Source organism: Monodon monoceros, unplaced genomic scaffold, assembly GCF_005190385.1.
Source record: "Monodon monoceros isolate NGI ecotype Baffin Bay Population unplaced genomic scaffold, NGI_Narwhal_1 Super_Scaffold_9, whole genome shotgun sequence".
Classification (NCBI taxonomy): domain Eukaryota; kingdom Metazoa; phylum Chordata; class Mammalia; order Artiodactyla; family Monodontidae; genus Monodon; species Monodon monoceros.
Genome location: NW_021703786.1, coordinates 15,961,714 through 15,985,039, shown reverse-complemented (window position 1 = coordinate 15,985,039; position 23,326 = coordinate 15,961,714). Strand labels below are relative to the sequence as shown.

Below are 23,326 nucleotides of genomic sequence, written 5' to 3'. Positions count from 1 at the left end.
GGCTTAATCACTGGACCACCAGGGAAGTTCAAGAGTCCTCTCTTTCTTAGAGGCCACAGGTAAGAAGATTTCAGAGAAGCATCCTGGGACTCAGGGAGCAAAGTTACCTCTAGGCATGCAACTTGAATCCTCCCTGCTGCCCCAGAAGTCCACTGTTTCCCTATTCACCAAAAACCAGACCTCTGGTGCCTGTTAGAAGCCTCTCAGCCCATCTCCTAGGCTCCAGCATCGCCCTCAACTCTCCCTTGCCTGCAGCTCCAAAGCTGCAACCAACTCCACGGAAAGGCAAACAAAGGCTGATGGGACGGAAGCAAGACCCCCTGCACTTGGGTGAGGCTTGGGCCAGCCCTGTCTCTCTGGAATCACCATGGAGGTGCGGAAGCGGCTGCTCACAGCTCTGGGTGAGGGGGATGCATGAACTTCAGGTCGCTGTGCCTGCAGCCTGGTACCTTGCCCTCTGCACCCGGGCTGCCTATGACTCAGGGTTGGAGTATGAGACCTCTCCCTCCCTTCCTGTCACCCAGGGTTACAGTTTCTCACTCCTCCAGGGGCAACCCTAGCCCCACCCTGGCCAGGTCACCAGCCTAGCTCAGTTGGCCACCTGGGAGGCTGGCTTAAAGGCATAGACCGTGGCTGCACCACCCCAGATTCCTGGTTCAAGAGCCCAGGCCCAGAGTATTCCTCAGGCCAGGGTCAGGAAGGGGAGGGACCACTATTAATGAGATAGTGTAAATGAAAGTACTTTTTGCAAACACAGCAGGCAGAAGAGCTGAGCACGAAGAACTTTAGATTTGAATTCCAGCTCTGGCAGAAAGGGGAGTGAGCTGCACGACCTGTCTGAGCCTCTGATTATGGGGTTCTTAATTTACAGGAGCGATCACATCCGCTTGGTAAGGCTCCTGCGAAGACTGAGCCTGGCGCATTCCAATGAGTCGTAGCTATTATGAATGGATGGTCACGGGATGACCGTGGGGTGCTCTCAGCTAGGAAATGAGGCACCAGGGCTGCAAGGCCTTTTCTCCTTTTTTGTGTCCAGCCCAGCTTCCCTCTACCTTGCTGCCACCTGTGGGGGCTGAGAGGAGGGTGGTTCAGACAGCCAGAGGCAGAGAACTCTCCCAATGGGGGAGTCCGGGGAACTAGCAGCTCACCAATCCTCCACCCTTCCCAAATGCCTCCACCTGTGTTCAGGAGCCCGGCGAAAGCAAGCCAGGGCAGACGGACATGGCAAGACTCTTGACAATGCAGGTCCCCAGATACGACTGCTTCCTCACAGGGTCTAGGACAAAACTCCACCTCCCTCAAAATGTAGAGGACCTTGTGAGACACAGCTCCTCTCCCTCCCCAAAGGCCCTGCAGCAGCCCCTGAGAGTGCCTGGCACAAAGTAGATGCTCAATAAATATTTGTTGAATGAATGAGTGATGTCACCCTGTTTCTCCCCCAACTCTGATCCCGCAAGTCCTCTGGGGAAGCAAATCTCGACCTCAAACACCAGCAATACATATTTATTCAGCACACAGAGCACACTGGGTATGGCAGGTTGAGGGCAGGGTGGCCATCAGAGGTGACATAGCTTTTAACCCAGCTAAGTCTTTCAGGGAGGAGAAAAGGCTAACACCAAGGACGTAGCTTGTACTCTGGGTCATGTCGTGTTGTAGGGAAATTGCAGTGAAACAGGTGAAACAGGCAAGTCTAATTTGACTCTCTCCTGTTGTAAAGGGGAAGCCTTGCGAAGTTGGTTAGCAAATGTATCTATGGGACCGAAGGTTCCCCCTCAGGTCTCAGTCCTCCAGGCACCAGGTCCCCATTCCAAGTGCCTGCCCTTACTACCTGAAGGGGGTTGGGAGGAATAGGTCTGATACCTGGATATTCCAGGCCTCCTGCTCAGTGCAGGGGTGAGGTCTCCCCAGGGCCACCTCCTGTAAGGAGAGTTCTAAAAAGAGAGAGGAATCACGAACTCTCACTTCCCAGGGCAACCTCCACCTGAATGTCCTCTTTCTGCGAGGGCAAGAGAACAGCTGGGGAGGGCACCTTGAAGGATCCCTGCACCACTCCCCTCTGACTCCAAAGGTGTGGGGCTGGAGAGAGTACCCTAGCAAGGTAGGCAGGGTACAGCCTATACCACATCCCCTTCCGGGCACTTTAGTGCACTTCCCCACCTTCAAGGAAAAGACATTACCATACCCATTTGATAGATGGTGAATACTGAGGCCTAGAGCCATTCGTAGAGCTGGCAGGAGCAGACCTGGAACTAGGACCAAGTCTCCCAACTCCCAGGCTAGCAATCCCTCCATCATATATTGCTTCTGCCTTACGTGGGTGGAAAGTGGCCACAGCCTCTTCCCAGTTCATAACCGTGCAGAAGAAGGAGCGCACAGGGAACTCAAGATGCAGAGGCCAAAATCCCTGTCACCGGGGAAGGGCAAAAACCCCAGTGTGCAAGGACAGAGAGCTCTCAGGTCCTGCCTGCAAGCTCAAATCCTGCCTTCCGGCATGGTCATTGGGAAGGATGTACCCACATCCCTTGTACCCATAACACGGCCTTCCTCTCCACCTGCCCAGCCAGGCCCAGGACTGTGAAACAGCAGCAGCCCCATATGCCCCTTTCCTCCAAGAGCAATTTCAAATGTATCTCAGAACCTTAGAACCCCACCCCCTCACCCTGACTCAGAGACCAAAGGTCACTGAGGAAGCACCAACCCCAAGGTGGAGGGGAAAGACAAAAGTAACCAACGAACTACCCTTTCCCAAACAAAACCTGGCTCCAGGTGGGCTCTGCACCCCTCTTCCATCCCATGCCCCCCAGCCCCTGCCAGTCCAGACAGGAAGGAGGGAATCTTTGGACTTGGAGCCAGCTTTAGGAGGTGGATGACAGCTTTAGGAGGTGGATGACAGGCACGATGAGGAGGGGGACAAAATCACACAGGCTTCTCCTCCAGACTGGGGAGGGGATGCAGAGAGGAGGTGGATTTTGCCTTAGGATCTTCGGGAGATTAAAAGAGGCCAGGATCCTTACCCCAAACTGCCGGAAATACCCAGTTCTACTCTCCGCCCCCCTCCAAAAGTATAATGGCAACCAGATGAACGAGTCCAGCATGATTGGGGCGGGGGGAGGAGGAAGACGCGTAAGGGCCCCCAGGGGACAGTGAATTTCCAGAAGGCCACCTTCCCATCCCCCTAACACCTCCCCCTTTTCTTGGCTTCCCCTGAACTCAGCCAACCCCACCCTCCACTGGGGAAACCTGCTTTGAAAAGTTAGCTCTTTGTTCTACAAGCTGGACTCAGCCTCTGAGCACAATTTCAGGAGATTTCTGTGAAGCGACCCCCACCCACCCTACTCCAGCACGCGACCCCTCCCCGGTCCGGCTGGGCGGACCAGCACTGGGAGTTGGCTTCCAATTTGAGGTGGGGGCTGGGAAGGTACGGAGGACGTCTGCTAGTCCATTAACCGCTGACCCACCAAGAGAACTGCAGGTCGTGCAAAAAAGGGGTCTCGCAGTGGGGCTTGGGGCCTTATCCGAAGGCCAGTTCACCAGATGCAACACTCGCCGGCTGATAGCCCCCGCCCTCCAGTCTCCAGGCCAGGAAGCCCGGCCATTCGCCGCCGGAGCGGACGGTTTCGCTGGGGCCCCCAACCTCTGCCCCGCCCCCCCGCCGCCCCCTCCCCCAGCGCCCAGCGCTTCCGCCTACTTGGCGCTAGGCGAGGCGGGGAGAGGGAGCGGCCGTCTCCTCTCACTCTCCCGGCCCTAGGGGGCGGGACTGCACCCCTAACCTTCCCTCACTCCCCACCCCCACTCCGGGGCCTGGCTTCCCTACTCCACTCGCGTCCTCCCAACCCCTGGGCACAGAGCCCACTCTTCTCCAGTAGTGGCTGCCCGCCACGCGTGGACTCCTTGCCTTGCCCCGATCTCCTGGTTTCCACACTGGGGTCTGTCCCCACACCCCACGACACCGCCCTCCCTCCCTCCCTCCTCCCAGGATCGCGGGGATGAGGCGGCATAGACCCAGCCCCGCTCTCCTCCCCCGATCTGGAGCACTGTTCGGGGATTGCAAAGACGCGCCTCCGGGTCCCGCGTCTCACCTTATCCAGACAGTTCACCTTCTCCGTAGGGTACACGATCTTGCCGCACCGGGCGCAGTTGGGATTCATGGCTCCGGGAAAGGCTAGGGCGGGGACGCCGGAGCTCGCGCACGTTCTTTCCCCGGAGCGAGCTGGCGGGAGACAGCGACGGCGGCTGGAGCTAGGGAACTGGCCTCCGCCTCCGCCCTCCTTCCCCTAATAAACACAGCGGGGAGGAGGGGCTGTACCGGGGCGGGGACGCGCCGCGGGCGCGGGCAGGGGCGCGCGCGGCGAGGCGCGCTCCCCGGGCGACCCGGGGCTGCGCGGGGGCGGGTTCCGGGGACGACTGCGGGCCCGGGGGTACGCGCCTAGGTGAGCTCCCAAGCAGAAGGAGCCCTGGAGAGATAGGCCCGGAGGCTAGGCGCGGACAGACGACCTTGCCCAGGGTACTTCCGGCGGGGCGGAGCCGATCTGGCTGCACATCTGGGCGTCTGGGCTGCAGGAGGCGGGCAGACCCCTCGCACCCCTCCAGGGTGGGGTTTGAGCCCACCCGAACACCAAATCAGATTCTCCAGATTTGGAGACTTCCTTTGTACCCGTTGGTACCCGGCGAGAACCTGCGGACCGAACGGGAAGCCCCTGCTCCGCCCCCATTAGCCTTCCCCTGCAACATCCTTTCCCACACTTGTAGGGCGGAACCAGTCCCTCCCGCCAGGACTCAGCGCCTCGGAGCTCGAGTTAGGTTTTCCTTCCCCGCGCCTCTGCCGTGCAGCTTTCCTGTGGTTCCCCGGATCCGGGGGACTTCTGCTTTCTGCTTGGCCCCTTTTCCTCTTTCGTTCCTTTCTCCATATCCTTACCCTCCACCTTTGGTGTAGCGTTGACTTAACGCCCAAAAGAGCAGTATCCAAGCCCAGGGACGGCGTGGGGGTATAGCTCAGTGGTAGAGCATTTGACTGCAGATCAAGAGGTCCCTGGTTCAAATCCGGGTGCCCCCTCGGAGCTTTTTCCTAAACTTATGTAACTAATATAATTCATTCTTGACTCATATTTTAACCTTGGGTTCTAGGTTAAAGAAAGCAGAGAAAATCTATTTTAAAATTCCTTCCTCATTTTCCAACCGTAACGGAAAGCTTTCGGCTTTATTTCGTACTCCGCAGGAGGAGGGGGTGGGTACAGGCACAAATCAGGTACAAAAGCTGCAGGCCCCCACTACCCACGCCAGCGGTATCAGGATTTCTGCGGTCACCGCTGGCAGCCTCAGGGGTGTCAGGCAGTTCCAGGAGCTGGTTCAAGAGACAAGACTCCCCCAAGTTCGTGTTCAGTTTTGGGTGGGGCTCGGTCAAGGGAAGGAAACCCACAGACACAGACTTTCTCCAACTTAAACTTTCTTTATTACAGGTGACAGGCGCATGCCGTGTTCACCTTTCCCTATTGCTCGTGCCACCAGCAGAGTGAAAGCACTTCGAGAACGTGGAAATGGCCAATGCCGACCCAAAAGTTCATTTACAAAAATAAAGTTACATCCGGATGTAAACTGATATAAACTAATGTAGTGGTTCTCAAACTTGAGCTTGCGTCAGAATTACCTGGAGAGTTTGTTAAAGCACCTCCCGGTTTCTGATTCTCTTGGCCTGGAGTGGGACCCCGAGAATGTGCATTTTTAACAAGTTCCCAGGGAATGCTGATGCTGCTGGACCACACTTTGAGAACCACTGAACAAATAATAAAAGGCCATCAAGTTTCATAACCTAAAGACGGGGACAGATATCTATTGGCTGCGTGACTGACAGTATCACTGTTGGATCCGAGGAAAACGAGAAGGGAGCAAGGCCTCTCGACTAGGTTTTGCCCAAAAAAAGGAAAAAGAAAGGATAGTGGGAGAGGCATGCTTCTTCAGACAGGGGGCAGTTGTGATATTTTAAACTCGGAATTTGGTTGTGTCAGCCCTCGGGGCCCCAGGGGAATACTACTCGAATGCATTTTTTCCCCACGGCTCCCATTACTGTGCGATGCGTCGCGAAGCTGGACATGGCGATTAAACAGATCTGCTGTGCGGTGCAAAGCCCAGACCCGAGAAATAACTAATTTTTCACCCCTTTCCTGGACACCAGTCCTCAATCTCACCACCTGTAGGTGTAACGGGCCAAAGCCCTGCCTTTGAACTCATATAAAGAAGGAGAAAGCTGTCCACTTTTCACCCTCCTTCTTACATCTATGCTGTGTCCCATTAAACTTCGCCACTATATAAACCTTCTGAACTTGGATTCTCTTCTAATCTGCCTGGTCAGAGTATGAACTAGGCAAAATAATATTGCCCCGCCCCAACATTCCATCACCCACCCACCCCGCAAAGAAACTGTAATTAACATTAAACCAATAAGTCTTGAAGGGTCTCAGGGACTGGAATGGTCTCACCCTTCTTTCTGCCTGCTCAGGCTTCTTGCCAACTGAGTGGGGGTATTCAGTTGAAACATGGTAGAGTCACCCCTGTGCGACTTCTGGGGAGAGAAAAAATTCACCAGGTGCAAGAGGACCCTCTTTGGATCCTGGATTCAGAAACCTCAGACTCCTGAGTTATTCGGGGTTAACCTGAGTGGCTGTGAAAAACAAACAGGTAGACAAGGGGGCACCCGGATTTGAACCGGGGACCTCTTGATCTGCAGTCAAATGCTCTACCACTGAGCTATACCCCCTCTACAGACAGAATGTTGGTAAATTCTTTTTAAATCCATTCCAAATTTTTCCTTCTGAAAATATCCAAAAGTTTCTTCTTGTTACATGATACTGAATTTAGTAATAACAAGTTTAAAAAGACTAACTAAAAACGTGGAATTTTGAAAACATGTGAACTTAGGTACCAATCAGCCTTTTCTAGGTTCAATTCTTCATCCACAATCCCACTCATCTCTTCACCCTAAGAAGTCAGAGAAGAGCTTCTTGCAAAACTGAATAGAGAATCCTTTCCCCTGGTCTCTCTAAAAAGAGTGCAAACACCAGCTGAACAGACATCTCCACTGAGAGACTTTCCTGGGCTGTATTCTCTAGTGGTCCCTCTCTCTTTTTATGGAGCAACTACTATGTGCCCCACTCTAAGTGCAGAACATACTTTCAAATAGAAAGACACACAGGTTCTCAGTCTCACTGAGTTTAAAATCTAGTGGAGTCAGAATAGAAACAAATGAACAAATGAATAAACAAGGAAATGCCCAGTAGTAATAAGGGAAGTGACTAAAATGAAAAACAAGACAGTGTCTTAGGGAGGTCCAGGGGGGTATTTCAAGGTGGATAGTCATGAAAAACTTTTCTTTGCAGGTGAGTTTGGAGTTAAGATGTGAATGATATGAAAGAGACAGCCATTTGCCCAGCCTATCTGTCAGGGGCAGGCATTCCAGCTAAAGGAAATGGCCACTGCAAAGGCCCTAGGGCCAGAGTAGCTGGAGGAACATGAAACAGGGGAGAGTGATTCAAGAGAGCTGGAGAAGTAGCCAGAGATCCTTATAGGCCCAAGTAAGGAGTTTGGATTTTATTCCAAATGGATGAAAAGCCAGCCGTTGGACAGTTTTGAGCAGAGGGACTGGAAATCATCATTCACGCTATTGTGGGGGAGATTTACAGGGAGTGAAGAATAGAAACAGAGAATACATACAATGGAATACTATTCAGCCTTAAAAAGAAGGAAATTTTGCAATATGCAACAACGGGACATTATGCTAAGTGAAATAAGCCAATCATAGAAGGGCAAATACTGCATGATTCTACTTACATGAGGTACCTAAAACAATCAAACTTATAGAAGCAGAGAGTAGAATGGTGGTTGCCAGGGATGAGGAGAGAGAAATTGGGAGTTGCTAATCAATGCGTACACAGTTTCAGTTATACAACATGAATACGTCTTAGAGAGCTGCTGTTGAACACTGTGCCTATAGTTAACAGCATTGTATTGTACACTTAAAAATCTGTTAAGAGGGTAGATCTCATGTTAAGTGTTCTTACCACAATAAAGGAAAAGAAGAAAAGTGGACACAATAAAATTTTTAAAAAGAGAGAGAGAGAGGTTAGGTAGGATTCTATTGCAACAGTGCAAGTGAGAGATGGTAGCGATGTCTGAGACGACAGTGACGTATTAGTTTCCTGTTGCTGCTGTAACAAATTACCACATACTTATTTGCTTAAAACAACGCAAATGTATTATTACCTTACAGTTCTGGAGGTCAGAATTCCAAAATCAATTTTACTGGACTAAAATCAAGGTGCTGGTATGCCTGCATTTCTTCCGGAGGTTTTAGAGTAGAATCAGTTTCCTTGACTTTTGTAGGTTGTAGAGTCCACCAGCATTTCTTGGCTCATGGCCCCTTCCTCCATCTTCATAGCCAGGGTTGCATCTCCTCACCTTTTGATCTCTGCTCCTATCCTCACGTCTCTCCCTCTCTGACTCTGATCCTCCTGCCTCCCTCTTATAAGGACTCTTCTGATTACTCAGATAATCCAGGATAATGTCCCCACCCCAAGACCCTTAATCACATCTAGAAAGTCCCTTTTATTATGTAGGGTAACATATTCACAGGGGCCTTGGGATGTGGACATATTTGGAGGCCCATTTTTTAGCTTATCACAGGGGCAACAGCAGAACTAGAGAGGAGAGCAGGCATCCAGATTCACCATGGCAGGGGAGCCATGTCCTTCCTGTACACTGGATGGCTTGAGAAAGATGAGGGAAAGAGAAGAATCAAGAATGACTCTTCTTTAGAGTCACTGTTGGTGGGAAAGTAAATTGCTGCAGCCACTATGAAAAACAGTATGGAGGTGCCTCAAAAAACTAAAAATAGAGTTGCCATATGATCCAGCAATCCCATTCCTGGGCATATATCTGGACAAAGCTATAATTCAAAAAGATACATGCACCCCTGTGTTCATAGCAGCACTATTCACAATAGCCAAGACATGGAAACAACCTAAATGTCCATCAACAGATGAATGGATAAAGAAGATGTGGTACATATATACAATGGAATACTACTCAGCCATAAAAAAGAATGAAATAATGCCATTTGCAGCAACATGGATGGACCTCGAGATTACCATACTAAGTAAAATCAGAAACAGAAAGACAAATACCATATGATATCACTCATTTGTGGAATCTAAAATATGACACAAATGAACTTACCTAGGAAACAGAAGCAGACTCACAGACATAGAGAACAGACTTGTGGTTGCCCAAGGGGCAGGGGAGGGATGGCTTGGGAGTTTAGGATTAGCAGATGCAAACTATTATATATAGAATGGATAAACAACAAGGTCCTACTGTATAGCACAGGGAACTATATTCAGTATCCTGTAATAAACCATAATGGAAAAGAATATGAAAAAATATATTAAAATATATGTATAACTGGATCCCTTTGCTGTACACCTGAAACTAACACAAAATTGTATATCAACTATATTTATTCATTGATTGATCAATATATAGTTTTACCAAGTGAATCTCTATGTTGAAGGTATCTAGTCAAATCTTGCCAATAGTAGACATTATTTTAAAGAAATACACTAATACGCTGGCCCCCCCAAAAAAACATGTTGTTATTTTACTTATTAGACATTACAATGTCTTCCTTTGTTATATTACAAAGCTCTTAGGCTCTAAATTAATTAAAGTATGAGATGGGCAGAAAAATAATTGGAATGGGTAAAAAAAATTAATGTAGCATATTACAGACATGGCATTTCAAGTCATTTATGAGGAGAATTTTTCCAATGGTTTTCAAAGCACTCCCTGGAGCCTCTCCTGTAGGGAGGGGGGGAATGGGGGTAGGGAGTGTTGCCAGGTTGGAATAACTCTCATCCTTCCCCCATTTGAACCAAATTTGACTGTTTTACATAGTGAACTTATTAGTAAGTTGATCTGAAGGGTTCTGGACCTAGGATCCTGTACTGTCAGCAGACTCTGGTCACTAAGCCCTTCCTCTCCCTAGACATTCCAGAGCTGTCACTGCTGCTCTCTGGAAAGAGTCACGCTGTCATCAGGATAGAAAGACTCTGAGGAGTCCTTCTTCACCGAGAGCCTTTCACTCCCCTTCCCTTCTAGGAGTCGTGAACTTCAGAACCTCTGCCTCCGACACCCACTCCCTTTAATTCTCCAACTATACTTTAATAAAGTAAATTTTTAAAAAAAGAATAACTCTTCTTTTTTGTCTTCACTATCTGGGTGGATGTGGTTTCCTGAGATAAAGAACTGAGAAAGGGGTAAGTTTAGGAAAAACAAAACCAAAAACAACTCCTCAAGTGTTTCTTTTTAAAGCTCTGAAACAGAACGTAATAAAGTACAACCTCCTATCCTCATAGACTTCACATTCTAGTGTGAGATCAATATGCTAAGTTTGAGGTGCCCTGTAGACATTTAAGTGGAGATGTTAAGTATGCGGGTGGAGATCCAGTTAATTCTGAAGTTCAGGGAAATGTCTAGGTTGGAAACATAATTTGGGGAGTTGTCAGTGTATAATTGGTAGCTGGTGAAAGAGGGAGTCAATCCCAGAAGTGCGCTAGATTCGACTCATACTGGCTTGTGAGAGCCAATTGTTAAATTTTCAGGAATTTTTAAAGCCAGTTGACTTCACTGGAAATTAACAGGTGGGTGAATTTGCACTACGGGAATTGGCAAATGCTAAAAATCAGGTCCCCTGGAGCCAGTCGTCAGCCATTTATCAGCACAACCCTGCTCCTGACTGATTCTGACTTTCTCCAGAAAGGAAGAGGCCAGCTCTTCAGCACTCTCTGAGGAGGAAAGATAAGGTGTAGAAGGTTTGAGACTGGAGAACGTATGTGAAATAGTCATTTTAGAGTGTGAGAAAGTGAACCTAGTCAGTCAGTGGTGGAAGAGTAATAAACAGGGAGACTGTCTGAGATTGGTGGAGCGACCCAGACTTCTGAGCTCTCCCCTAACAACATTTTGCTGCTTGGGTGCAAGCTTGGTAGAATGCCACAGTTGAGTTTAATTAGGTTTGGCTGATAGGTACCACCCAGGGCTTATAGTGACCCAGGCACTGTGCCACTGTGGGGAATACAAAAAGAAATGCAACATGATCCCTGCCCTCAAGGAACTTACAGTCTAGTTGGAGAAACAAGATACATACTCCAAGGGGAAAAAAATACCTGACAGTCGAGAGAGTAAATTTGGAGAGAGTAACAGAACTATGGAGACAGGTTATTGATAAGGAGAGAAATGAAGTCACAGACTTTCTTAAAAATTGGTAGTGAGAAAGAAGAAATGGACAGGTGATAACAGATAAAAGGGAGATTTTCCAGTCTAGGGAAAGCCTGTTGATGTTTGAAGGAGCCAAGCAAGTGGAAGAGACTGAAGGTGCTGGAGAGAATGGAGATACTGCGGGCACGTCTGGTACAAGAGCAGGGGTGTCTCGGGAAGGACAAGGGAAGCACTTCCTCTCCTGTGCAAAGCACAGGCTGGGGATCCAGTGCAGCTCGGGGTGCAGGCAGGGAGGATGGAAATTAGACTTAAAGAATTCCAAGATGCCAGAGGTCCAAGAGGTTGTTGTTGTTGAAGGAGAGAAATCCCATTGCACACCCCACAGGACCTTCAAGTCCAGCTCAGACTGGACTTTGCCCTCCCCTTCTACCACCTGGGTGCGAATTGCCTTTTCTCTTGGTTCTTTAGCATCACCCCAGGAAACCTGAAGCAATTGGTCATACATATCAAACTACTGTTAATCACCAATGCACTGTCTGGTCAGTAAACACTACAAATAAGCTGTAATCTCCTATTTGCCAGTAGAGGGGGTATAGCTCAGGGGTAGAGCATTTGACTGCAGATCAAGAGGTCCCCGGTTCAAATCCGGGTGCCCCCTTGTGCTTCCCTTTTAAACCTTAAATCATCCCAAAGATGGTACAAAAGAAAGGTGGTACTAACTAAGCGAATATTTGGTCATTCTTGAGTGTTTCCTGGGAATACAAAAAGTAATAAACTACAGCATCGTAGATTTTATATTCCAATGAGGTCAACGCGCAAAGGAATTTCCTGTGTTCTCTATCTCTACGTCAATGGTTCCCAGCCTGTGGTTTGGGAGTTGAATTCTTGGAGGTCTGCCTGTGAGACACTTTCTACGTAGGAAAAAAGAATTTATTTCATACTTCGTTACCTGTTTCATTCTTATCCATTCATGAGTACAGTGGAGCTTTCCAGAGGCTACGTGATGTCACAACAGACTAAATGTGGAAACATGAAAATCCAGCTGTCTTTCATTAAGCCAGATATTAAAGGGATTTCTGAAAGAACGTAAAGCAAAGCTACTCTTCTCATTATTTTTAAAAATTAAATACAGTTCTTTTTCATTTTAAAATGTTATGTCTTTTAACAGGCAGTGGATTTATTACCTTAAACATTTCACAATTTAAATTTCTAATCTGGTAAATGTCAATAGATATAACTGTATAAACAAAACCTCTTTGGAGTTCTCAATACCTTAAGAATGTAAAGAATATTCAGACAAAGATATTTGAGAACGACTGCTCTAAGTAAAGAGGTGGTTTGGGGAAGAGCATGCTGGGGTTGTGAAATGGCACAGGGAAGAGATGGCTTGTTCAAAAATACATGACATCGAAAAGAGTTTTGAAGAACACGTAGTGGATAAAGCAGGAAAGAGTCCTGAAATCCTAAGCAGTTTGGTGTTTCTGGAGTGTGAAGTGTAAGAGGCGAGGTGATGGGAGATGAGTCCAGGGAGAAGGTAAGCCATTTCAGGAAGAGACTCCAATGCCATGCTAAGGAGCTTGGACTTTATTCCACAGGCACTAGAGGGCCAGTACAGGCTTTTAAGCAACTCAGAGGTTATGGTCAGACCATTTGGAGGCTGTTGCAATAGCTTTGAACCAAGGGCAGACTTTCAGATGCATGGACAGAAAAATTAGTAGCACCAACCAAGACAACTAATATAGGCAGAAAAGCAACATTTCTGGGAAAATCATGATTTTGGCTTTGGACGTCACGTTGGAAGTGCCTGTGGGGTGGAGGTGTCCCAGTCATTGGTTCCATACATTGGCTAGAGCTAAGCAGAAATGTCTGGGCTGGAGATACAGACTTGGGAGTTCTCAGCATATTGATGGTAATGGAAGCTACTGGGTGGTGTGATCACTCAGGGAAATACACTGAGAAGGGACAATGAGTAAGGAGGAGAGAGCAATACAACAGAGTGGCTTAGAGTCTGTGCTTTGGAATCAGCCAGACTCAGGGTGCCATTCCATCTCTACCTTTCATGATCTGTGTGATCTTGGACACATGGCTTAACTTTTCTATTTCTCAGTTTTCTCATCTGAAAAATGAGAAGAATAATACCTAAATCACAGGGTTGTGGGGAGGATTCAAGAAGTCACATTCCTGTAAAATGCTTAACTCAATGACTGGTACTTAGTAGCGCTCCAAAAATAGTAATTTCTATTATTATTAGCATCATGGAAACCATGGGTGAAGAGTGTCAAGAAGATGGGAAGGGCCCCAGTGTGAAACGTTGTGAGGTCAAGTAAGATGAAGACTGAGGAGGGTCCTTGGATTTTGGAAAGAGTAGGTCATGGTGACCTTTCTAGTATAATTTTTCAGTATCTATAATTTCTAGTATAATTTCAGTCATGTAGTGAGGACATAAACTACACTACAGGGGTTCAAGGAACATGTGCATGCAGGAAGTAAGGAAATAGAGACAGATCATTCCCAGACCTTTGGTTTTCATGGACCACTGAAATTACAAAAAGAAAAAAAAGGGCAGTGTTGGGATGGTAGAAAGTTGACAGTTGACATAGGAACATTTTTAAATTTTTTTTTTTTGCGGTACGCAGGCCTCTTACTGTTGTGACCTCTCCCGTTGCGGAGCACAGGCTCCGGACGCCCAGGCTCAGCGGCCATGGCTCACGGGACCAGCCGCTCCGCGGCACGTGGGATCTTCCCGAACCGGGGCACAAACCCGTGTCCCCTACATCGGAAGGTGGACTCTCAACCACTGCGCCACCAGGGAAGCCCGAAAGGAACATTTTTAACAAGAAAGATGAAAGAAGATAATCCCAGAATAATAAGCAGTCCTTTAAATTGAGCAAATGGAGCTTTATAAGAAACACTGTGTTTTCCAAATATTTCTAATTTTGCCATAGATGAATAAAAATTCCTTCACACAAGGATGCTGACGTATGGAGACCATAGAGGTAGACTTCTTCATTTGTCTACTATAGAGATAGACTTCTTCAATCACTCAGTATGTATTTACTGAGCCAGGCCCTATGCTGAATGCTGGGGATATACCACTGAACACAAAGGAGAACATGGACTCAGCCTTTAATGGAGCATATAGACTAGTTGGGGGAGATCGTTATTCAACAAAGTCATCAAATATATATTGAAGAATTGAAACAAATAGTAAGAAGGAAAAATACTATGTAAAAGAGGTCAGGGTAGAATTTCCCTAAGGAAAAGATATTTAAGCTGAGATCTGAAAAATCAGTACACGTGAAATACATGATACGGGTAGGCAGGGTAGAGTATTCCAAGCATGTGTGAGGCCTATGGGTATTCAGGAGCATGGATGGTATCTGGCACCAAAACGTCAACCCTGCAGAGCAAGACAGAGCACAGTGCAAAATGAGGTTAAGAGGTAGGACAATGATCAGGGCCTAGTAGGCTGTGATATGGATTTTAACTTTGATTCTAAGAGTACAGAAACCATTGGAGGATTTTCAGGAGAGTGACATAGTAATGTTTACATTTCTGAAAAATTATTTCTGGCCATTGTATGAAGAGTGAGTGGATGGAGGGGGGAGAAATAGAGGTCAAGAGACATGTTAGGAAGCTTCAGAAATAGTTTAGGCAAGAGATGGAGGTGACTAGGTCCAGAGCATTAGCAGAGGAGATGGAGAGAAGTGGATATATTTGAGAGACATTGAGAAGGCAGACTGAAGAGAAATGGACAGAAATCCCAGAGGGACACCTGGATGGATGCTAGTTTCATTTATCAACAGAGACAAATATGATAATGAAATCATATATTCAGAAACACATGGAATTTGGCTGAGAAGTGAAGGAGAGAGAAAAACTGGTAACTAGATAAACTGGCAGGAGCAAGTGAAGGATTTAAGAGTGATAAGAGAAATTTATAAATGTATAGATTTATAGACCTCTTAATGTTGAAGTACCCCAGAGCTTAGCCCATGGTCTTTTTTATTTACCCTTGCTTCTTTGTGAACTCATCCACTATCATGTCTTTAAATATACATATATGCTGATGACTGCCAAATTTATATCTCCCTCTTTCTGGAACTCCAGGCTAATATGTCCAACTTGCTATTTAAATCTCTTTTGGTTGTCTAACAGACATCTAACTCAACATATCCAAAACTGAACTCATACTCTTACCCCCAAACCTGTTCCTCCCATAGCTTTCCCCATCTCAGTTGATGGCAATGCCATCTTCCACTTGCTCAGAACTAAAGCCTTGGAAACATTCTCTTCTCTTTCTTTTGCACCTCACATTTTGTTGGCTCTACCTCCAAAACATATCCAGAATCTGGTCACATCACATTACTTCTATTGCTACCTCTTTAGTCTAAACCACCATCATTTCTCTCCTGAGTTACTGCAAGAGCTTCCCAATAGATCACCTTATTGTATCTTTGTGTTCCCTCCCACAGCCTAGTCTCAAATACAGTGATCCTTCTGACACATTAGTCAGATCATGTCCCTCCTCTGCTTATGACTCATTGTTTTCCTATTTCAGTCTGTAAATGTCAAAGTCCATAGCAGTGTACAAAGCTCTAATGATCCAATTCCATTACTTCTGACCTTCTGTCCTACTACTCTTTCCTTCACTTACTCTGTCCAGTCACTCCTGGCTTCCTTGCTGGTCCTCACATTGTTCAGGCACAATCCCACCTTAGGGTCTTTCAATGGTTGATGACTCTTATCTGGACTGCTCTTCCCTAGACAGTCATATTGCTAGCTCCCTCACCTTAAAAAGCTTTGCACTAATGTCAACTTCTTCCATGAAGCCCACACTGATCATTCTATTTTGAAATGCAATCTGCCTCTCCTTCCACTTCCAGATCCCTCTTACTTTCTTCTACTTTTGTTTTCATAGTACTTATCACCATCTAACATACTATATACTGCAATTACTACGTCTATGGCTTAGTATCTAATATCCACCTTCACCAACACCCTGGCTGAATGTAAGCTCCACAGGGCATGAATGTTCATCTGTTTTGTTCTCTCATGTAGTCTAGCGTATGCCCAGAACAGGATCTGGCATAAAGTAGTCGTTTAATAAATATTTGAATGAATATATCGACAGAAAGAAGTCCGAAGAATGGGAGAAGTTGAAGCAGTGAAAGGAGTAATGAATAAAGATACCTAAAATACAGATGGGTATGGGACCAAGCACACACATATGGAATTATCTGTAGCGCTATAATGGTACTTCTCAGTTATATCACAACCTAATGAAACCGTTTCGAACTCTTTCCCTCCAGCCCCCGACGCCGTGTGTTCTTTGGAGGCCCCTATACAGCACAGACCGTTTAATCATTTCTGAACCTCTAGCGTCCATCGAAGTCCCTGGCACATACTTATTGCTCAGAGAGGTTTTCCGATAAATTAAACCAATCTTTCTGTGTCCCGAACAACTACTTTCGAGTTCGTATTCGGCGTACTGGGTACCACGGACACCCTGCAGCCCTCAACCACTCCTCCGCCCACTTCGCAGCGAGAGTTCTATGCTTTGTCCAGGATTTGTGACGTAATAAGACCGCGCCCTGGGGAAGAGAAGCGGATTGAACAAACACAGGGTCACGTGACCTTGTTGGGCGGGGCCTTGGAGTTGAGATCTCGGTGGCCTTTATTCCTACTTCCTTTTTGTCACTTTCCGGCGTTCAAGATGTCGAAGCGAGGTAATTTTTGGCTTTGGGAGATCCTTCGCCATCTGTCGCGAGGTGGCTGCTGGCCTCGCCGGGAACGGCGGCCATGGACAGCTGGGACGCTTTGCTCTGCTCCGGGCCGGAGAGGGAGGGGAGGGACACCGCGAGAGCACCGGGAGAGCCCCCGAAAGTGACGGGAGGGCCTGGAGGGTTGAGTTCGCAGGATCCAGTCGTGATTCTTGGCTGAATCCCGCGGCTTCATTCCGCGCCTAGCGCTTCAGTAATGGGGTTGGAGTTGGACTGGCTTAATCCCCAGAGTGGGCGACTTGTGCGGTCTCCCGCCTTGTAGGAAGAACTACGTGGTGCAAAAGTTGGATCGAGAATTCAGTCGTCCTGGTCCCTTAATTTCAATGTAACGTGCTAAGAGTGAGGAATTGGCTATTTGCCTTGAGAACTGGGTGGCACATGGGGAGGGGATAAGGAGTCCTAGATAGAGAGCGAAACTACGGTGTACCGCTCCCCGAAGCATGCGAATGAATATATAGCTTAAGAATGTGAAGGGACCTCTCCTGATTACCTTCTTGCTTACAGGACGTGGTGGGTCCTCTGGTGCGAAATTCCGGATTTCCTTGGGTCTTCCGGTTGGAGCCGTGATCAACTGTGCTGACAACACAGGTGAGACCTTCGGCTGCACTCTGCCAAACTGCCCCTTTTAAAAGCACTCAGTGGGCCTTTTGCTAATGACCCACTGAGCCGTCAAGAAAGGGCAGAGTGAAAACACCGCTTTTGGGTGAAGCGGCAGCATGTTGTGTTGTTTTGCTTCAATCGGTGGTGTGACAAGGTGTTCCACCTGGGGGAGGACTAACTTCTTGGGAGTGTGTGTGCAGGGGGAGGCCTTGGAGGTGTTGGAGAAATGCAGAACTTCCTAACAGGCTCTCAAAAAAACCTTTTTGTTGTTGTTTACTTCCTTGTATAGGAGCCAAAAATCTGTATATCATCTCTGTGAAGGGGATCAAGGGACGACTGAATAGACTTCCTGCTGCTGGTGTGGGTGACATGGTGATGGCCACAGTCAAGAAAGGCAAACCAGAGCTCAGAAAGAAGGGTCAGTAGAGAGACCAAATCCTCCTCTTGGTCTGTGGACAGTTGAAGGACTTCTCCCTCTGTTGGAAAATAGAACAGTAGTTTTACCATTCTCAGGGCCTCTTAAAGCTTGATTTTCTTTGAGAGGCAGTGTGAGTTAATCTGCAGTTGAAGTTCTATTCTTGCTGTCTTAAGGACCATTCTTTTATTTTTATTGGCGTATAGTTGCTTTATTTACAATGTTGTGTTAGTTTCTACTGCACAGCAAAGTGAATCAGCTATACGTATATATATATCCCCTCTTTTTTGGATTTCCTTCCAATTTAGGTCACCGCAGAGCATTGAGTGGAGTTCCCTGTGCTGTACAGTTCATTAGTTATTCTCAATAGTTATCTATTTTTCACATAGTATTGATAGTGTATGTATGTCAATCCCCATCTCCCAATTCATCCACCACCACCACCCCACCCCCAGTTAAGTTCTTAGTTGGCTTCCATCGTAAGCTAGGGGCTTTTCATACTTACCCTGCCATTTCCCCCAGCAAGTTCAGCCGATACTTAACAGACCGCCTCACATATTTATACCTGTAGAAACAAAAGCTCCGTCCTTCTGGGATTTACAGTCCATCCACGTAGTTCTTTCCCCAGCTCTCCTTTTAGTTCTTGGTTTTTTTGTTCCAACTTAAATCCCTTCCTTTGTGCCTCAGATTTTTGCTGTGCCCCCTACTAGGGTTGTCTCTTCTATGAGAGCAGGTCTTTAATTAATTGCTGACTCCTTGGCTACAAATGAACATGGTGGTACCAGGTGAGATCACAGCCTTAAGACTTAAGTCACCTCAGGCAAGTTTCCTTTTCAGGACCTACTAATTTGAAAAGGAATAATTATACATAGATGAGATTAACTCAGGGTTGTGACTTGTCAAAAGTTTGGCATGGTTGCTTCTAAATGTCTTCTGGTAGAAACTAAAATAGGGAGCTGCTCATTGCTTAATGGTGGACAACCCCCAAAAGTTTTCCTATTAGATGTGTGGGTTAGAGGGGGGCCTCAGACACTTCTGACTTGACTGACTTTAGAGCTTCTGATACTCAGTGTACTTGAGTTTCCAGCTCCTGAACTTTTCTCCTGTGCCTGCTTAGTTTGTCTCTGGCCTGGGATGTTTTGCTTTTCCTGAGAAGTCCTCTTAATGCGCAGTACACGTGTGACAGGTCTCAGTCATGTATCACAGTTACTCTTTGAAGGTCTGTATCCTACTGTATCCCCAGGTGTTTAGCCTTTTGGTCAGAAATCTTACTTTGTTGACCTCTAATATTCACTTGGGGGCTGGGTAGGCAAGGCATAAGCATTGTGCTTAAGCATTGATAAATCAATGCGTTGATTGGGATCAGCATGCAACTAGACAGGCTTTCCTCTTAGAACACTTGCTGGGTCTGGTGTGTGGCCTGGGGAGCAGTCAGGGAAGGGCAGAACAATTGTCCATCACTACGGGTGAGGTGGCAGCAGGGTGTGTGCTGTCTCTCTCAGTCAGCTGTGGGACAGACCAGAGGACACTCATGGTTTTTAAAATAGTTCTGACTTTCCAACTCCTAATTTTTTCTTTGGTCCTTGTTTCTTCTAAATGAATACAGTTGACCCTTGAACAACGGGCAACGTGGGTTTGGACTGCATGCGTCCATTTACAGATTTTTTTTTCCCCCACAGTATATTACTGTACTACACTATCTGAGATTGGTTGAATCAGTGGATGCAGAGGGTCAGCTATAAGTTACACACGGATCTTAGACTGCACAGGGCTGGCGCCCCTCACCCTTCATTTTTCAAGGATCAGCTACATCTCCTGGCCTTAGACTTAATTATAACATACAGAAATGTGGAAAGGAACAGGACTGCAGGACTGGAAATCCAGAGTCCTGTATTCGTGTGGCCTTATTTATTTGCTGGATGCATTTGTGAGAATTTAAATTGTTCTAAGTAGATGAGGGTCCAACGGAGGAGGGTCTCAGCCAATATTTGTCCCTCAGTGTGTTTCCCATTGTTGAAAAACTCAGACCATCTATATACATAGATAGTACTTGCTTCAAGGATAGCCAGGATCTCTGTCCTTAGAAGATCCTGCATTTCTAGTGTCTGATATTAAATATGGAAATGTAACTATTATCCCTACTTTACAAGAGGAAAACTTGAACTCCAGAAGATTAAGTAACTTGTTCAAGGTCTCCAGGCTACTGTCAGTCAGGATTTGAATCCATGTTTTCTTCTAAGTGCAGTAGATGCTTTGAATGTCTGGAAAAATGTTCACTTTAGGAGCAGGTAGCGTTTTTTGTTTGGTTGGTTTTTACAATTTATTTTATTTTTATTTAGTTATTTTTGGCTGTGTTTGGTCTTTGTCGCTGCGCGCAGGCTTTCTCTAGTTGCGGCGAGCGGGGGTGCTGCTCTTCGTTGCAGCATGCGGGCTTCTCATTGTGGTGGCTTACCTTGTTGCGGAGCGTGGGCTCAGTAGTTGTGGCGCACGGGCTTAGTTGCTCCACGGCATGTGGGATCTTCCCGGACCAGAACCCATGTCGCCTGCATTGGCAGGCGGATTCTTAACCACTGTACCACCAGGGAAGCCCTGGAGCAGGTAGGTTTTTAAAAGTTACTTATGACCCTGGAAAACATTTCCTCAAAAAGTTAAACCTAAAGTTAATTAAATAAGAAATAGAAGTTGAATTTCAGTTACCCAGCTCTTAGACCTCCAAGGGATGATCGTTTTTAATATTTTATGTCCTACTTTCCAATGTAAATGGGACCATTACCTTCCCGTAACCCATTTTTGCTTCACAAATGATTGTCTTGCATATTAAAAAGTTACAGAAGTACATAATCATTTAAAATGGTTCTGTTCTGTGCATGTGTCCTGAGATATTTAGGTTAACTCCAGGTTTTGCTCTTAAAACAACATGTGCCCTGCAGTTAGAAAGGCATAAAGTGCTAATTCTTAGGTCAAGGTTTGTTCTTGGAAGTTTTGATATAAATTGGGATGGAATATTGCATAATGAGTTAATAGCTTGGCCTCTCCACTCATTCAGTGTGAGGAGGGTCCCATTCCCAATTCTATGGCATTGGGATCTTTTAAAAATTTATTTGGCTGTGCCCGGTCTTAATTGTGGCACATGGGATCTCTATTTGCGGCATGCAGGATCTAGGTCCCTGACCAGGGATCGAACCCAGTCCCCCTGCGTTGGGAGCGAAGAGTCTTAACCACTGGACCACCAGGGAAGTCCTGACATTAGGATCTTAAATAGTACCCACCTCTTGGGTGAAGTGAGGAAAAGTATAGAAAGTGCTTAGCACGTTTCCTGCTGGTGTGTTGCTAATCGTCCTCCCAAAGTACAGATTCACACCTGCAAGGAAATGCAGGCAGTTTGGACTTGAAATGAGTAAGGTCTTTCCTTAAGGGGTGATTGGTGTTTACACTGTCTTTCACACTTGATTTTAGGAAATGAAAAGCTAATGAGTATACATTCTGTCCAAATGGGAAATGTTGGGGAGCTAGCCAAGGTGTAAATTGCTTTCTCGTGGTGGCACTGGAACTTGGCAGGTTAAATGACAGCTGCTTTTTTTTTCCCCCCTCTCAGTACATCCAGCAGTGGTAATTCGACAACGAAAGTCATACCGGAGAAAAGATGGTGTGTTTCTTTATTTTGAAGATAACGCAGGGGTCATAGTAAACAATAAAGGCGAGATGAAAGGTAATAAAGAATGCACATCATTGTTAGGCTTTTGAGATTGGATGACTTAACTTGAGTACAAGGAAAGGGCCCTTTGAGCTTACGTGTCACATCATTCTTTTATGCAGGTTCTGCCATCACAGGACCAGTTGCAAAGGAATGTGCAGACCTGTGGCCCAGGATTGCATCCAACGCTGGCAGCATTGCGTGATGCTTCGGTGTGTTTGTAAAAGAAAACAATGATAATAAAAATCATTTGCTCCATGTCACTCTTCTTGACACCACCTAACCCTTACCCCCTCTGTAAAATAAAACTACCCAGTGCGGACTTTCTGTGGGCATGTGTAAAAAAAGATAAATAGTCATTGCACTTCTGTCAGCGCGCAGACTTTGGGGACTTTGCAATTTCTGCTGTAAAAACTTGAGTTTTTTAGTTCTTAAAATAAATTTCAGGTGGTAGATACTGCTTGGTGACAGGTTATCCCAGGTGACTGCCTTACAGTTAGAAAGGTATTTGAGATAAGGTAGCGTATGGTCAGATCCTGAACACTCATGGAGTTCAAGGAGTGATGTGAGTAGGAACCAAGTATACGCGTATATATGTGCACTTCTGCAGTTAACAGGTTTCCTTTGGGTAAGTTGGCACATAAATGAGTTTATATTTATAAAACCTGCCACATAATAATTGCGCTCATGGAAGATGACTAAGTTGTTAGTATCTGCAAGTTTTCTGCTATCAAAAGTATTTTGACACGATGGTCATATATCTGCCAAACCTTGAGAATAAAAGATGGTAGAATGCCAGCACGACAGGCATGAGCCCTGGCAAAATCTGCCTGAAGGTACTGAGCATTGTAGCTTTTTTTTTTTCCAAGCCATGACAGTTGATTTAGGTGACATTCAGGGTCTGGGGAAAATGAGCACTCCAGTCTGGCCTAAAGATGTTGGAAGAGGATTTTTACACTAAAGTTTGTGTCCACATATCTAGTATCTGGAAATCGTTTTATCTGTAAGATTGGGTACGATGAAAGGCTGAGGATTAGGGTGTATGTGAAGACCCTAGCACATAGTCACTTGGTGAGATGACTTCTCTCTTGTACTTCAGATTGATGTCCTTCAGATGTACCAGAACTAGAAAGCAGTGATATAAATTTATTCATTATTAATTTTTGGCTGCATTGGGTCTTTGTTGCTGCGCGCAGGCTCTCTCTAGTTGCGGGGAGCGGGCCTCTCACTGTGGCTTCTCTGGTTGCGGAGCTTGGGCTCTAGGCGTGTGGGATCCCCCCGGACCAGGGCTTGAACCCCGTGTCCCCTGCATTGGCAGGTGGACTCCTAACCACTGCGCCACCAGGGAAGCTCAGCATCAAGACTTTTTAAAGCTCCCTAAGAGATTCTGAAGTGCAGCCAAGATTGAGGACCAGTCCTCTGTCTAGACTGAGTCAGTCTTGGTTTTAGGAATATTAAATTCCAAAGTCTGTAAAGTAGACCGGTCTTCCTCCCTTCCCCCATCCTCCAGGCTGGTGAATTTCAAGTCTTTAATGTGACATGAAGCCCCCAGGTACTCCATTTAAAATGAAT

At 46.5% G+C, this 23,326-nt stretch overlaps 2 protein-coding genes and 4 non-coding genes across 8 annotated transcripts in view; 4 read left to right on the top strand and 2 right to left on the bottom strand.

The window, feature by feature from the left end:
* Positions 1-4,319, bottom strand: part of LASP1 (LIM and SH3 protein 1) — a 42,850-nt gene extending 38,531 nt beyond the window's left edge. For 2 of the 3 annotated variants that reach the window (XR_003791854.1, XR_003791853.1), the window contains exon 1: positions 4,080-4,148. Coding sequence is in view for 1 of the 3 variants with exons in the window: in XM_029211019.1 (XP_029066852.1) it covers positions 4,080-4,148 (69 nt within the window). In the remaining 2 variants the exon portion in view is untranslated. Of the gene's footprint in view, positions 1-4,079 lie in introns of all 3 variants that reach the window. The other variant, XM_029211019.1, reaches the window with a different exon arrangement.
* A 662-nt stretch (positions 4,320-4,981) lies between these two features.
* Positions 4,982-5,053, top strand: TRNAC-GCA. Its single transcript has one exon. It is a non-coding gene; the product is annotated as a tRNA-Cys (tRNA).
* A 1,626-nt stretch (positions 5,054-6,679) lies between these two features.
* On the bottom strand, positions 6,680-6,751 carry TRNAC-GCA. Its single transcript has one exon. It is a non-coding gene; the product is annotated as a tRNA-Cys (tRNA).
* A 5,097-nt stretch (positions 6,752-11,848) lies between these two features.
* On the top strand, positions 11,849-11,920 carry TRNAC-GCA. The gene has a single exon. It is a non-coding gene; the product is annotated as a tRNA-Cys (tRNA).
* Positions 11,921-16,906: 4,986 nt separating this feature from the next.
* Positions 16,907-22,101, top strand: RPL23 (ribosomal protein L23). Its single transcript, XM_029213213.1, has 5 exons — positions 16,907-16,991; positions 17,550-17,633; positions 17,935-18,063; positions 21,656-21,769; positions 21,877-22,101. The coding sequence occupies exons 1-5, from the start codon at positions 16,979-16,981 to the stop codon at positions 21,957-21,959; spliced, it is 423 nt and encodes a 140-aa protein (XP_029069046.1). The 5' UTR covers positions 16,907-16,978; the 3' UTR covers positions 21,960-22,101.
* LOC114889820 lies at positions 17,665-17,800 on the top strand. Its single transcript, XR_003792122.1, has one exon. It is a non-coding gene; the product is annotated as a small nucleolar RNA SNORA21 (small nucleolar RNA).
* Positions 22,102-23,326: the final 1,225 nt, after the last annotated feature.